Raw genomic sequence first — 13,317 nt, forward strand, 5'->3', positions numbered from 1 at the left:
AAATAAGGATATTATGACTGCTTCCCAATGCTCCCTGAACACAGTAAAAACAATCAGGTATGAACTAGAGACTTGCAATGGTGACTATGAGGATGTAGTAAGAAGAAAGATCCCTAGCAGACGATCTGATTGCGTTCGTACAGCAGAATTCCTCGCAAGTCTGCAGGAACAGGTGTTGAAGAACCCTGGCATTAGAATTCGTGCTTTGTCACGTGAAATGAATGTTGCATCCTCTGGATGCTTGTATGAGTAGTAGCGAAGGTCTTCATTGAGTGCAAGCTTCATAGTAGAGGTAAATTGATTGAAATTCTTTAGCTCACTTTTCTTTAGTATCCTTTTTAGTATTTTTGTATTCTTTTTCCAAACTAGCAACTTTCGCTAGTTTGGAAAAAGGATACTAAAGAAAACTTTTTCACGTTTTTCAATGCAAGAGGTAGTTTTATTTTTTATTGGAAGATCAGAAAATGCTAGAAAATAGTTTACAAGCAAGGTTTAAAGCATAAACTAATATGCCATTAACATACATGCTAAGCCATTTAACATAAGTGGTAAGCTTATGTTAAATAGCCCTTTTACTCAAACATTAAAAAGCAATGAAAAAATTTTGTCTTTTTTTTATCTGCTTGTGGTGCCTCTTCTAGTTTAAAAAGTTTAATGAGAATACTCTCTCAACTGGTTCTGGAATTCATCAGATGAACTTGACATATATTAAATTTCTTCTTGAAATTGAGGTTTTTCCCCAAGAAGATTACAGGTATTTTGTGGAATACTTAGCTTTCTATCTTTCCATCTGATAAGCTAAAAAACTTTAGGATTTATCAACCAGGTGCCTGTCATGAAACTAGATTCATGGCAGATGCATTATATCACATACCTTTGGAATTGACATTGCCAAGACCAGCAGACTCTAGTCTCGAGAGTTTGTCTAGTGATTGTTATACTTTATGCTACAGGATTTTTAAAATTCAGTCTTGCTGAACATTCAGTATTAAATATGTTCATTTCATTCAAAATAGCAAAGAACATAAATGAGAAATGTGACATTGATGTAGGAACTTCACTTTTAAACAGTTTAAAATCTCATTCCTGGTATTTTCGCCTAAAGCAGTAGTCACAGCTCTTGCTGATTCTGACCTTGAAACTAAAATAAAGACTGACATTTTGAAGGCCTTGTAGGAGCACAAGGTTCTTAAAATTAGTAAAATTACTAAAGAGAAACCACTTCCTGTTTTAGAAGATAAAAATACTAAGCTTTGTGAACTTGTTATCTGTGAAAGTTGCTTTCTTTTTGTCAATTTGAACTTATCACCATGCTTTGTTAAAATTTGGACAATTTTAAATTGAGTTTTTTAAAAATCCACTCAATTAATTGTAATGATTTTTTTTTATAATGATGCTTACATAATTTTGCTTACATAATTAGATATTTTGTGAGTGTTTTGTTTACTTCTCATTAGTTTTTGCAATGCTGAGTAAAAAGAAAATCCAAAAAAAAATTTAAAATTTTGCACACTAAAACCATTGTTCTCATATTCCATGATTTCAAAAGCATGGTAAGTTCCAAAATCAACAGTTGGAATTGTTACAAAACATTATAAGGAAACAAAACTGTAAAAAGCAAATTGGGAAGTGGAACATCAAGATTTATTTCAAAAAAGTTGGCAAAATTAATAGTCGCTTTAATTCACGGAAAATGGACTCAGTCACAACAAGATTTAGCTACGAAGTTTAAATAAAAAGCAGATTTTTCGTTCTAAGAGTATTCAAAAAGGAAAATTTGAAAAGATATCACAAGAAAAAAATAACAAAAAGGTTGCTTGATGAAGAAATGAAGGCAATTGGATGAGTTAAAAATTTGCTTAAATAATTTACAGAAAAAAATTTATGCATTTTAAATGACAATGGAACTTACTGTGAAAAAGATCACTATATGCTACCAGGTAATCAACACTATTATCTGTCAAAACGTTATAAAGCTTCTGACAAATTTAAGTACATTTGAAATAAAAATTGGGAGTGAATTAAAAAATTCACTCCCAAGTTCCTTGTATGGCAGGCTATTTGCAGTTGTGGTTTTAAAAGCTCTTCTTTCATAATAAATCAATCTTTGATATCAGATCTATATGTGACTGAATGCTTAAAAAAATAACTTCTTCCTCTAATTAAAAACTACAAACAACCAACCTTATTTTGGCCAGACCTGGCATTAATCCATTATTCCGAAAAACAATGCAGTAGAATAAGAAAAATAGAGTCAACTTTGTTCTAAAGGATGCTAATCCACTAAACTGTCTTGAGCAGCAAGTTATCGAATATTACTGGGCAACTGTGAAGAAAATATTGAGGAAAAGAGGCAAATGATTTGAAATTGAGAGGCAAATGTGCAAATAGTGTTAAAAATTTATAGATATTTATGATTAATTCTACAAAAAAAAGTAAAATTGTGGAGATAATGGCAGGTACTTTATAAAAAATTAAACTACTTGCATGTTGTAAAGTTAAAGCTTAATTTATTTTTGTTGAAATAAAAACTAATTATGTCAGCATCATTATAAAAAAAATCTTTACAATTGATTAAGTGGTTTTTAGGAAAGCTCAATTTAAAATCATCTGAATTTCAACCAATCATGGTGATAGTAAAGAAAACAAAAAAAGATTTGATCGGATGGCACAACATAAATTTTAATCACTTATTTAAATTAGATAACACTTTTAAATTTGTATATCTTAAACTTTTAAAATTATCATTAAAAATATTATTTACATTTTTTACTTGCATAAAAATATTATGCTCAAATTAAAAATGGCAGCAATTTTTTTTAATTAAATAGTAAGAAACAAATATTGTTAAATTTTATTAATTTTATTAAATACTACCAATAAACAAATGCTTAACAAATCAAAAATTTAAGAAATCAAATGCACTCCTGCATTGCACTTGATTTTCAAAATCAATATTTGAACAAAACTAGATTAAAAATTTGAATACTGATTAAATCAAATAAAGTCAAACTAAAGATGGCGGCAATTTTTATTTTTTTTAGTAAAACTTATTTTTTACTAAAACAACCATAAATTGTTATTAAACTTTTTGTTTCTCCTTTTTCAACCCAACAACTCTGAAATAAGATCATGACAACCATGACAACTTTAAAGAAAAACAAGTTATGTGTTCGTTAAGTTGCTGTGGTGTTATGTGCTCCCATAACGCCACAACAACTTAACGAACTTTTAAACAAAACAAAATCTTAATAATTTGAATGATGACTTATAAGTCACTTTAAAATTTTGATAAACTTGGTAAAGTCATAAATTTGCTTATATGCAATTACAAAGTTATAAAAAATGAACCGAAACATTTACCTTCATTTTTCTTATTAGGTTTAGGTGATAATGGTTTGCACGTTGAAACACATAAGTGAAAAATATTACGATTACCATCCACTTTCTCATTGATATGTTTTTCTTATAACAAAAAAAAAATCAAATTCCAATATTATTTTATATTTTTAAAATTTTTAAATAATTTTAAACTTTTAAAGATATAATTTCTACATGCAAAAAATCATAATAAAAATATAGATAAATGAAAGTTCCGAATAAATGTTTCAATCCTTTTTCAAAAAAACATTTAAAATGACTCAAAAAAAAAAATGAATTATTTAAAATAACTAGAAAATAAAAAATATGAAACATTTATCGGTTGAACACAATGAAATTCAGCACCCTTTAATTGTTAATTACGCAAAAACTACTTAACAGATTTTTGTAACTTTTTGACACAATGAAGTTAATTGAATTATTTATTTCAATAATTTTTTATATTTTTTATCAGACGCTTAGATAAAGTAACTCAAAGAAAGTAACTCAAAGCAAGATCTGCTGGATCTTACTTTGAGTTACTTTTTTTGAGGCGGCTATCCATTTTTTCTTAAAATCTTTTTTATTTGTAGCTTATTTCTTGCTTTTCAATAAGATTCCTTTTATAATTGACCAATAACTTTCAATAACTCGCTGCTAAGTACAATTTAGAGGATTTGCTTCCTCAGGAACAAATTCGTCACCATTTTGTTCATACCATTCTAGAGACTTCTTGGAGTAGTGAATTGTAGCCAAATCATGCCAAATATTGTGAGCATTTCATGCTTTTTAATAAATGGCAAAAGGCGTTTCTTTAAGCATTCTTTTATATATAAATCTGTGTTCAAAGTTTTATGAGTAATGTATGGTGTACTTTTTAAACCACAGGAGCAGATTGCTTGCCAATTAAGGATCTTTGGAGCAAATTTTTCAGTTTAAATATACCTAAATTTTTTGGCAACATATCTACCTTTCGACTAATAAAAATATTACTGCCCTAGCAATTATGAAAAGTCCTTTTGCAATAGGTTTCATTGTCTTCAATTATGCACTTATACAAGTTTTCTCGGTTTTATAGTTTGTATAGCTTTTTTGAACGATGAATTGCTTTAATTTCTCCATCAATGGATCGCTTTGGAGTTTTCTTTTTATGATATGTTTTATATTCTTGAGATCTAAGTACTTTTCCTATCAAAGCTTGGCTGCATCTAAATTTTCTTGCAAGATCTCTCTACAACTGATATGGATTTGTCTTTATGGAGCAAATGATTGATTTTGCTTTATATTTATCTTTAAATCCTTTCTTTTTTCCACTTCCAGCTTCTCTTTTAATAGATTGAGTCTGTTATATTGCCGCAAAATAAATCCAACTGATGATCGAGAAACACTGGTCAATTTTGAAATGTCAACTTGTGACAATGAAAGATTTTGAAGAAAATTTTTCAAAACATTTTTTCGATTTAATATTTGTTTACTCATTTTAAACCGATAGCAATGATAACGAATACTTATTACCATTACAATCAAACAACAACACATTAGCTTCCATGTGCAAAAAAATTTTAAAAAAATTGTCAAATAGTTTTTGAGTAATTAACAATTAAAAGGTGATGAATTTCATCGTGTTCAACCAATAAGATAACATGAAAAATTGAAACATTTAAAATCAAATTTAAAAAATGAAACATTTAAAACAAAATAAAAAAATAAAACATAAAATAACTTAAAAATAAAAAAATGAAACATCAAAAATAACTTAAAAATAAAAAGGAAAAATACTTGCTAACTCTTTTTTTTTCCTTTTTTTTTCCCTTACTTTTTTTTAATTAAAATTCATATACTAATATAATATACACTACCTACACAGACCAACAAAAAAGTATTTGAAAAACATACAGTTTTTAAACAAAATAAACATACAGTTTTTAAACAAAATAAACATACAGTTTTTAAACTAAAGTAGAAAGTAGTATAGAGTGATTTTGTCATTAAGATACATGTTTTTATAAATAAAAGCCTACTTAATACAAATTTTTATTAATAAAAGTCTACCTAATACAATTTTTTATTAATGAAAGTCTACTTAAATAACTGTTAAATTTCAATCTAATTCAACGAGCAAATGTCATCAGAAATTTATACATTAAATACTTGTCAAAACTGTTAACTTGATCAGCTTTATTGTTTGTATTTAAGATCTCTATGCAGAAACCAGCTAAAGCCCTGCATTTTGACTGTGTTCTTCCTTAATATCTTTGCTCCATATATAATTTTTCCTGGTAAAACCTTCAAATATATTTCACTGTGTATTAAACTACCAAATTTATCTGGAAAAAAATCAAGATGAGAATGTGGAAAGAGGAGTTTGATAAACATTTAATATCCCATGGCATTGTAGTGATGAAGGAGATCATTCACAATCTCAACAGCGAGATTGATACAATGAGATTGATACATCATTTAATGAATAGAAAGCTGAGAGCTTTTGATGCCAATTTGTGTGTAAATCATCAATAGATGCATGTTTGTCAGGTGACAATAATCTCTCTTGTTTTAAACATGATCAAAGAACCTTAGCATTTTCTTTTAAAAAGTAAAAGTATCATACTAGGTTATACTAGGATATACTGATGAATACAGTAAGTGTCATATCAGTAGATAATGTAATATTATAACATCAAAACTCAAAGAGTCATCAATATATACAAAATGATCAAAACAATATATACAACTATAATTAGCCTTAAATACATTTTTTTGTTGGAAATATAGGAAATAAGTAAATTTAAAAAGTTTCATTTATTGGCTGTGTAAACCATCACACCAAACATTCTATTTTTGACTTGAAAACTGGTGCATTTAAAATCCTTTTGATATCCTTCATAGTATCAAAACATCTCCACCATTCCAATTCATACACTATTCAAATACATATATATTATGTCTTTGCATGCTGTTCAGCTTTTAGTGACTTTTTTTTAAATCAAGATAATCTTGATCTTGTAAATAAAAGAAAAGCAAACAAAAACAAAACTTTAGTTCTTTTAACCTACTTCAATTTTTATACATATATCTTATTTTTATCAACTTTTTCAATTGTCTCATTAATATAATTTTCAGTCTTTTAAGACGTCTGTTAATCATATTTAGCAAATAAAAATTTATCTTGATATTTGTGCTAATTTTTTTTTTTTTTTTTTAATGTCTTCACTTCCAACAAGGCTGCAAGTGACCACTATTAGAGTTGGATGTTATTGGAAGAGAAAAGATGAAAATTACAGAGCAAGATAATGATTAACAGACGTCTTAAAAGACTGAAAATTATATTAATCAGACAATTGATAAATAATGCCATAATTGATAAATAAAAGAATGTCTTGGCAACATGATTTAAAACCTTATCACAAACTGAACATTTAGTCTAATTTTGTTGTGAAATGTTATTTTTTATAAAATTAATTTAGTAAAAATGTTTTGAAAAAAAAATTCACCTATTTGACAATTGCTAAAAAATTGATGAATAGCTTCTGCATCAGATTGAAGAACACTTTGGACTAAATCACTGTCTTTTACTATCATTACAGCAACAATTAAATGTCCTTTATTCGTATCATTTACCCTTCTTCTACCCATTGCTAGGCATGTTACTGGAGGCATATTTAACAAATCAGGTGTACGAATCCCATTACTGTTATCTTTAATTAGAGGATATAAACATTGGTTTGGATCTTGCAGTAAGGTAAGCGAGTCCTAAAAATTATCCAAGAGACTCACTCAACAACAAAAACTAACAAAGGAATAAAATAAACTTTAAATAGCTAAAAATTATTTAAGTAAATGCCTATTTTTTGAAGTTATTGACAAAAATATAAGATTTATGTTAGAAATATGTTATTTAAATTGTATGAAAATATTTAAAAAAACAATTACTATTCCAGATGAGTTCAAAACGGAACAGTGAGGTTGAGTTTTAGATAAAAATAAAGATGGCGCCTGTTGAATATCTCCTCCAGATTCGGCACGTCCTGTTGCCAAACTAAAAGTCACATAGCGTAAACCAGTTTGTGTTTTTAACAAAACACGTACACCTGAAAGACAATAATCAAATTTAATTGTACGCATTTTTATTTTATTATAAATATATTTCTTTTATAGAAAACAAAAACTTTGTTCAAACTATATCCAACCCAGAAGGCCACTAAATCAAGTTGTCTACTTAATTATTTTTGATTTTCTTAATATTATTTGTTAGTTGTTATGATTCATTCTCAAGGCTATAACTTCAAAACACACACTTTGACAAATATGGTTGTTGCTCAGAAAAAAAATTTGAGCATAGCACAAACAGAGATGGGTTTGAACTTTGTAGCAACAGAGTGAGCAGTCTACTACTACAGCATATTTAACTATATTAATTACACAAACTATGCTGCAGGTTATTATTAATAGAAAATACAAAACCAATATCAAGAAAAAAATATAGGACAAAATTATATTAAATACCATTTGTTATTTACTGCTTTACCTTTAGTATCTAAAGCTATTGAAAGAGCTTTTGAATTTGGTGGTAGTATTAATTGTTTTGGTGTTCGTTGAAAACACTCAGGCATTTTTGGAGGAGTTGTCCATTTTACAATCTAAATAAAATCAATACTCATTTATATAAAATAAATCTAAAAAAATTATTTAAATCAAAAGAAAATGATCATCACCATCACCGTCATTATCATCATCGTCATAATCATCATCATCATCATCATAACTATCTCATCATCATCATCATCACTATCATCACCTCATCCTCATCATTGTCATCATCATCATCATCATCATCATCATCATCGTCATCATCATCATTATCACCATCATCATTATCTCATCATCATTATTTCATCATCATCATTATCAGCGTCATCATCATCACCATCATCATTATCATCATATAGATGCGCACTAACTCAACTCAAATATTCGGTATTACAACACGCTTGTTTGATAAAGCATCTCTTGATTTATATTGGAACTTTTTTGTTTATCAATGCAATGCTTTTGTTCTTGATTTTTCAACTTTTGTAACTTGAAAAATCTTTGCATTTTAAACAGTAATTTCATTATTATTCAGCGTAAAACTCATTCATTCATAGTTAATTCATTTTCATTCTTTACAAGTAATTTCATTGTTATCTGACACAAAATTTATTCATAGTTGGTTCAATTGAGTAAGATTTTTTGGTTTCAAGTTAAAAATGTATTATGTGTATAAAAACAAAATCTTTTTTTAAATGGCTCTACCTTTCATTGTTTCAAGAGCATGTCTCTGCGATAATAATGGTTCCATGCAGAAAAGAAAAACTCAAGATGTGGTGGTAAATAAGTTGTACAAGAAAGTACAATTAATTGTACATAAGATAGTACACAAAAGCTGTTAATATCTCAATAGTGGAAGGTTCTTTTCAAAATATCTAGCGCTGTGTTAGCCTTAACAACTGTGATTGTGACTTGGTCATGCCAATTGAGTTGGTTGTAAACAGCTACGCCAAAGTCATGCTCAGAGCTAGTCTTGCCAAGTGGTGGTTATTACACAGGTGGTCAATCATGGTAAGGAATATGTGGAAGCTGGGTAAATCATCAATAAAAGTAAAGTAGTGTTAAGGCAGTTGCAAAAACTCTTGTTAAAGAATATAGCTTTACACTAAAAACGTTTTTGCTTTCTTTTTTTTTTTTTTTTTTTTTAAACAACATCGCTTCTAACAAGGCTGCAGGCAGCCACTAATTAAAGTTGAAAGTTACTGAAAGAAAAAAGATGAAGATTGTAGAGCAAGATAACGATTGACAAACGACTTAAAGGATTGCAAATTATATGAATCAGGAAAGCAAGATGAAGGAAGCGAATTCCAAATAGCTGATGTTCGAGGAAAAAAACTAGACGAATAAGCGTTTTTGGAGCACTTAGGAACAGTCACAGAAAAAGGATGACACTTGATTGAATGACGAGTAACACGAGAAAGTGACAAGCTCGATAAAGAGATGCAACCTTAGCAGATGCTAATTTTGCAACTGATTTGATATATGGTTTCCAAGAAAGATTGGAAGTAGGAGTTAATCCTAGAAGATGAAGAGTAGATGACTCATCGAGTACATCACCGCTCATAAATATAGGAAGATCTAAATTATTGCAATAACGATTGGCTAAAAAAAAATGAGTTTTATCTGAATTAAAGTTCACCAGCCACTGTGAGCCCCATGCTGTAGCAGAAGTGAGATCCTTTTCAAGTTCAAATGCCCCCTCCAAGCAATCAGAGGGTGTTGGTTTCTTATCACGACAAGAATAAATGGTAGTATCATTAGCAAACAATGCCACCTTAGATGTGAGAATATCTAGAAGATCGTTAATTAAAAATGTAAATTAAAAAGAGTATAGGGCCAAGGATAGAACCTTGAGAAACCCCTGAAGTTAAAGAATAAGAAGAAGAGTGCTGTCCATCGAGGACAACTTTTATACTACGATTGGAAAGGAAGGATTCAATAATCTTAAAGATGTTGCCGAATACACCATAAGAAGAAAGCTTATGGAGAAGACCAGCATGCCAAACTTTATCAAAAGCTTTTGAAATGTCAATGGCCTTAACCTCTCCACCTTTATCTAATGCACGATAAAACCTATCGGTTATTACTGTTAGCAAATCAGCTGTAGAACGAGAAGATCGAAATCCATATTGATGGTCAGAAAGTAAGTTATTAGATTCAAGATGAGAAATTAAGTGTTTGTTAATTAAAGATTCAAAAACCTTGCTTATGATAGGAAGAAGACTAATGGGACGGTAGTTAGACGAATCAGATCGCTCTCCAGAATTTTTGAAGATTATAACAGATGCCGCTTTCCAGCAGGCTGGAAAACAAGACTCTGATAAGCACTTGTTGAATAGTTTTGAGAGTAAAGGCGACAGCTCCGGAGAACACTTCTGCAAGACAATAACAGGTATGTTGTCCGGGCCACAAGCTGTAGAAGAGTCTAGGCAGGAAATCACTTTAGATATAGAAGCTGGAGTGATATGAATGTCAAGCAATGGATCAACCTGTTTGTTGGCAATCTCAGGTAGAACGCAACTAGTGGAATCAAGAGATGATATTGATGAAAAGTTTTTAGCAAACAATTCAGCTTTGTCTTTAGGTGAGGTGACAAAGTCTGAACCATACAAGAGAGGTTGAATTAAAGATTTGCCCTTATTATTGATATTATTAAAGATTCTCCAGAAGTCATGAGAGCCTAATTTTTGAGATGATATACAAGATTTCATGACCTGAGAATAGCGGGTTTTGGCATTAGACAAAACCTTTTTACAATTGTTTCTATCAGTAATAAACAGACGCCTGTTTTCTGGAGAATTGTTTTGCTGATAAATATGGAAATAACGGTTTAGATTGGCAATCGCAGCAGCACAGCGTGAGGAAAACCATGGAGGAGAGTGAGGCTTGACCTGGAATCATCGAGAGGGAACAAAAGATTCAATGCCAGCCTGAATCCACGAAGTTATGTAAGAAGCACATTTGTCGACAAGAAGACAAAAGATTTCTATCCAAGGGCCATCACAAAGAAAATCAGGGAATCCCAGTCAGCTTTACTGTAGTTGTAAGAGGTTCGATAATAGGGGAATTCAGGTGATGAAGAAGAATGAGATATTAGTTTTAAAGAGATCAAACTGTGATCAGAAGCACCTAAGGGGGAATGTGGAGAAACTGAGCACTGACTAGGATCAGAAACAAGACATAAGTCGAGTAGAAAAGGTAAATGATTCGGGTTGTCAGGAAAGTGAGTTGGAAAGTTGACTGTTTGAGTTAGGGATTGAGAAAGGCAAAAGTTGTGGGCTTTAATGCCTGCCGAATCACTGACACTAGAGCCAACCCATTCAGAGTGGTGAGCATTAAAGTCACCAACAACAACTATATTAGCTGATGGATAAAGAGAGAGGGCTTGGTCAATATGATCAAAAATAACATCAAAAAGAGTGCAATCTTGAGATGAAGGAGAGCAATATAGAACAAAGAGAAAGGCAATAGAGTGAAGTGGTGCTAAACGAAAGCACATGAAAAAATAGTCTGTGGATTCAAATCTAGTTTCACAACAAATGGGTAAATTCTTACGAATGTAAATGCCCAGGCCAAGCATGTGACTATTGGAGTCTTTACGAATTAAAGGAAGATAGCCATCAATACTAAGATCACAAGATGAGACAGCTGAACTCAAATTAGTCTCACAAAGAGCAAGTAGGTCTGGCAAACTTTGCAAGAGATAAGACTCAACAGAAGAAAAGTTACTTCGATGACCACGAATATTAGTGAATGATAGGTTTAGAGAACTTGGTGATGATGATGGTTTTTTGTGTTTTATAGTTTTTGTGACTTTATTCATTTTTAAATTAGATTGAAGAACTTGACTCAGCCCAAGCAATTGCCTCATTACTACTAATAAACTCTAAGTCGTAATAAAGGGCTCCAAATGTGGCCTCCGCAATGCACACCAAAAGTACAAACAGTAACACCGCCCATGTGCAACATGGCACTGTTAATACTTTGACATTTTTCAGCTGTTGATGGAATCAGCCTCTCTGAGAGCTACCACAGAGTTCGGGAAACCTGACTACCAGCCGGCCTCAGAACCATAAAACTGAGTTTTAGAGCTGTACCCTCATTAGGAGATAATAGAATGAGTTGCCTAGTCATAAAAATAGAGACACAAGCAAAACCCATGCATTTAGTCAAGAAGATCCAGCATTCAACATCCTAAACTGGAAACAATGTATTAAAAATACATCTGCGCCAGCCTAATAGATGAAGAAGGGGTGCGAGGCTGGTCAACAGATAGAATCTGTTTACCCCTTAAGTCTTTGCCTAGGAGGCCTTCTACAAGACAGTAGCCGGGTGCATTTAACATCTGCCCAAGATGAGTATTTTTATCGAGACACCATCTCTAGCCTTTACTCAACCAAGAGCCCCAAGGCAGGGGGTGTTTTAAGTCGGAGTTGGCATCTCCAAGCCTTTGCCTAAAAAGACGTATCCTACAAGGCAGCAGGACATGAAGCAGATTGTACTGGGTTACATGTTACCAGTAGCAGGATAACCTGATCTGACTTATAAGTATTATTCTTATTAGGAGTATGAAAAAAATAATAACTAAATACTGATAATGATGATGATGATGATGATGATGATGATGATGATGATGATGATGATGATGATGATGATGATGATGATGATGATGATGATGATGATGATGATGATGATGATGATGATGATGATGATGATGATGATGATGATGATGATGATGATGATGATAATGACGAACAACATTTAAAAAATTATAATGCAGATATAAACCTGTAATTCATCTTTTCGAACTAGACGGCATTCATCAAGTATTGATCCAATATCACACTTTCCAGTTTCAACTTTTTTAGTAGAAAAATCAACTAATGCATATGCACCATCAACTTTTAATACAGTACCAACTGGCACATTGCGAACTTCTTCAACAAAAATAACATCTTTTAAACACCACTGTTCTTCTTTAACTATAACAGGCAACTGAGCAGAACTGTCTTCACTATTCTCATCAAGCCGTCTGCGCTCTAAAGAAATAAAAATACTTTTTTTTTAAAAAAACTAGAAAAAAAAATATTTGTTTAGAGAAACTACTTTGTATAGAAACATTTATAAAAAAAGGCTAAAAGAATATTTAAACATTTGCAAACTCTTTGTAATTATTTGCACCTGTATTTTCAAGAAAGTTCTTGATGACATCAAGAAATTTCTCAAGAATAAAATTTTCTCTGACTGAAAGGAAATATATTTGTATGTAAGAAAACTCTAAGAAGGAAATATATTTGTATGTAAACAAAACTCTAAGAAGCAAATTTATTTGTATTTAAAAAAAATTCTAAGAAGCAAATATATTGGTAT

The 13,317-nt window shown here is 30.7% G+C and overlaps 1 protein-coding gene across 4 annotated transcripts in view; it reads right to left on the reverse strand.

Annotated features, from left to right (window-relative positions):
- Positions 1-13,317, reverse strand: part of LOC100207695 (E3 ubiquitin-protein ligase UBR5) — a 123,853-nt gene that overhangs the window by 81,993 nt on the left and 28,543 nt on the right. For all 4 annotated transcript variants that reach the window (XM_065795745.1, XM_065795743.1, XM_065795744.1 and 1 more), the window contains exons 15-19: positions 12,736-12,986; positions 7,886-7,997; positions 7,291-7,448; positions 6,852-7,110; positions 3,364-3,465 (exon numbers count right to left, since the gene is read on the reverse strand). In XM_065795745.1, coding sequence (XP_065651817.1) covers positions 3,364-3,465; positions 6,852-7,110; positions 7,291-7,448; positions 7,886-7,997; positions 12,736-12,986 — 882 coding nt within the window. The remainder of the gene's footprint in view (positions 1-3,363; positions 3,466-6,851; positions 7,111-7,290; positions 7,449-7,885; positions 7,998-12,735; positions 12,987-13,317) is intronic.

Source organism: Hydra vulgaris, chromosome 04 (genome assembly GCF_038396675.1).
Source record: "Hydra vulgaris chromosome 04, alternate assembly HydraT2T_AEP".
Lineage (NCBI taxonomy): Eukaryota > Metazoa > Cnidaria > Hydrozoa > Anthoathecata > Hydridae > Hydra > Hydra vulgaris.